At 38.2% G+C, this 2,601-nt stretch overlaps 1 protein-coding gene across 1 annotated transcript in view; it reads right to left on the reverse strand.

The window, feature by feature from the left end:
• Positions 1–2,390: 2,390 nt before the first annotated feature.
• The window catches only part of fmnl1a (formin-like 1a), a gene marked incomplete at its 5' end in the record, with an annotated part of 20,712 nt that continues 20,501 nt past the window's right edge, over positions 2,391–2,601 (reverse strand). Inside the window, one exon of the mRNA XM_080857003.1 lies at positions 2,391–2,510. Coding sequence (XP_080713129.1) covers positions 2,446–2,510 — 65 coding nt within the window. The 3' untranslated portion in view covers positions 2,391–2,445. The remainder of the gene's footprint in view (positions 2,511–2,601) is intronic.

Genomic DNA, 2,601 nt, shown 5'->3' on the forward strand with positions numbered 1-2,601 from the left:
AAGACACTATTGGTGTTTTGTAGTTCTGGAGAACTACATACAGACATCAGGAACAAATCACACAAGGATGCGCTCTGGTCATCACATATCATCCTATTTTTTGATTTCACGTTACGTGCCGGACATTTCTTTGTACAGATTAAAAAAAGATGTATCACACAGATAGATTATTTATTCATGAGAGGAAAACATTTTATATATTGAGTTGAAATATTTACAGTACATATGTACAGTGGAAGTTCATATATGTAATATACAGTTGGATTTTTTTAATTCAGTATTTTTTTTTAAGTGAGTTTGAAATGTTGAGTGAATCAGATGTTTTTTTGGGGGGGAGGGGGGGGAGGGGGGGGACTAGTAGGTAGATCACCTGAGAGTTCAGAATGTGGTTAAGCACAAGAGTATCTATCTGGAAAAAAAATGTCTAAATGCACACTTTAGAAGCACTACAGAAAGAGAGAGTGTAGGAGTGATGAGGTGTAATAAACTGTGAAATGTAGCTGTTCATAATCCTGACGAGTCCTGCTGTTGTATGAAACAAATGTGCAGATGGGTGTGGTTCATGGTCGCAATTTAAAGACTGGGACTAGGCAAACCCAAGAGCCTCTGCTGTTCTTTCAGCAGTAGTGTAGCCGGTGATGCATCTGAAATCACTGTGGCGTCTTTAGTGCTCCTTCTAGTGGAGGAGTTTGGTACTACAGGCCTTCTTGTCAAAACCACAGACCAGGGCCTCTATTTCCAAAAAGCACTCTGTTCAATTCGATGTATCCTATCAAAGCAATCTTTTCTGCTTTGTGTATCCTTTCACAAATACTAACATGTTTTTGTGGTTTGGGACTCAGAATCTGTAGAGCGGTTTTCTATTTCTGCCAATGACATCTCCTCCCTCTAGGGATATGAGGACAGTCTGAGTGAGGGGCAGAGCAGGGGTCAGATGGCATTGCTTTTGATTGCGTATGTCTGGGGCTCTGGGTGTATGTGTAGCACACTGAAAAACACACTCTCCTGTAGTATTCATATAAAGGTGACGTTGGGTTTATTGCTGTTCCAGTGTCCAGGGGTATATGGGTCATTTTATGGGGTTTACATGAATATGTGGATGTACCAAATTATGGCATCAAACAAGCAAACAAAAAATGAAAAAGACAACACCAACCATTGATAGTGAAATGTATATATAGTCCTTCTTAGAGAGTTCTACAAAATGTTATGTCCAGAATACAAATTTATTTAAAAAGCGACGGAGTTCTAAGATATATATATATAAATATATATGAAAAAAGATTAATAACAATAATGATGATGATGCATGTATATTCTTAAGCAATCGCACGGTGCCGCTGAAGTAGTCTACATGTTTCTTTCAAAGACAAATGAGTTGAGAAGAGTGTGTTAAAGTGTTAAAGGTTTACACCTGTTGAGAAATATTAAAAAATAACTTCTGTTTTGTTTTCTGAATTAAAAAAAAAATGACACGAGATGTCTGCTAAGTGATGTGACACAGGCATGTGTACAGTCATTCTGTTTTCTGTGACGTGGGGACAGGTTCGCATAGTGGCTTTCACAGGGGGGGAGGAGGAAAAGGAATGGTACCTGAGCATCGCCCCAGAGCACAAGCTCGCTATGAACCCACAAACACATTAAGATGTTTCCACTTATCTCCCGTATGTAGAGTAGTGTGATATACAAACAATATGAACCGAGCGAGAAAAAACAAACAAACAGATCTCTATAGAAATAATATATAATTCTTTGACATATAAATCACAACAGATATTGAAGAAGCTAAGTTAATCTGTGTGGATGCTATGTTGAGAAATGTGACTTTTTTTTCTCTCCTGTTTTGTACATACTTGCTGTGGTCGTGTGGGTCAGTAAAGTGCAGATCTCTTGTATGTGGTGGTGCTTTGTGTTTTCTTTGTGTCCAGTCTCAACAGGCACAGGCAGACATTTGTCAACAGGTTGTAGGCTTTTATTCTAAATTGACAATTTCAAAATTATTTACATGGATTGATGCCTGTGGGATATTTCCATCTCTTCTGTTCAGAATGTATTTATTATTTATTAACAGACCAGCCTTTTGTTAATTTCAACTTTCAACAGTCAAAGAAAAATATTCAATTAAGCCATGAGTAATGAAATATGTGTCTAAAGCTGGTTTGTCTTAATTCTGGAAATCTATTCAAAAGTGCAATTCCTTACAAAACCTGCCTTTCGAGTTATACTAAAGTTAAAGACTGACCACGGAATAGTTTGGGGAATTTCATCTGTCTTATATACATTACGTCATCAGTCTTCATACAGTGCGTATTCTCAGTAAACCACAGTGACTTGAAGGCTATCACCATAAAGCTTTACGCTATACAGTACAGCAGGACACATGGAAACATGCGTAAATCTTCATCACACTGAACCGGGAGGACTGTGAAGCCATATGTGTGTACTTTAGGTGTCCTGCCGCTGTGCTGGTCTCCGTCCGTCCGTCCGCCTGTATGGTTGATTTCTCAGGTCTAAAAGTAAATGTGAACACACAGTACTGACATTAATACATTTGTGGGGTCGCTCATCTTTATGGGGACAAAAAAAGTGTTTTACACTAAA

Source organism: Sprattus sprattus (genome assembly GCF_963457725.1).
Source record: "Sprattus sprattus genome assembly, chromosome: 18".
NCBI lineage: Eukaryota > Metazoa > Chordata > Actinopteri > Clupeiformes > Clupeidae > Sprattus > Sprattus sprattus.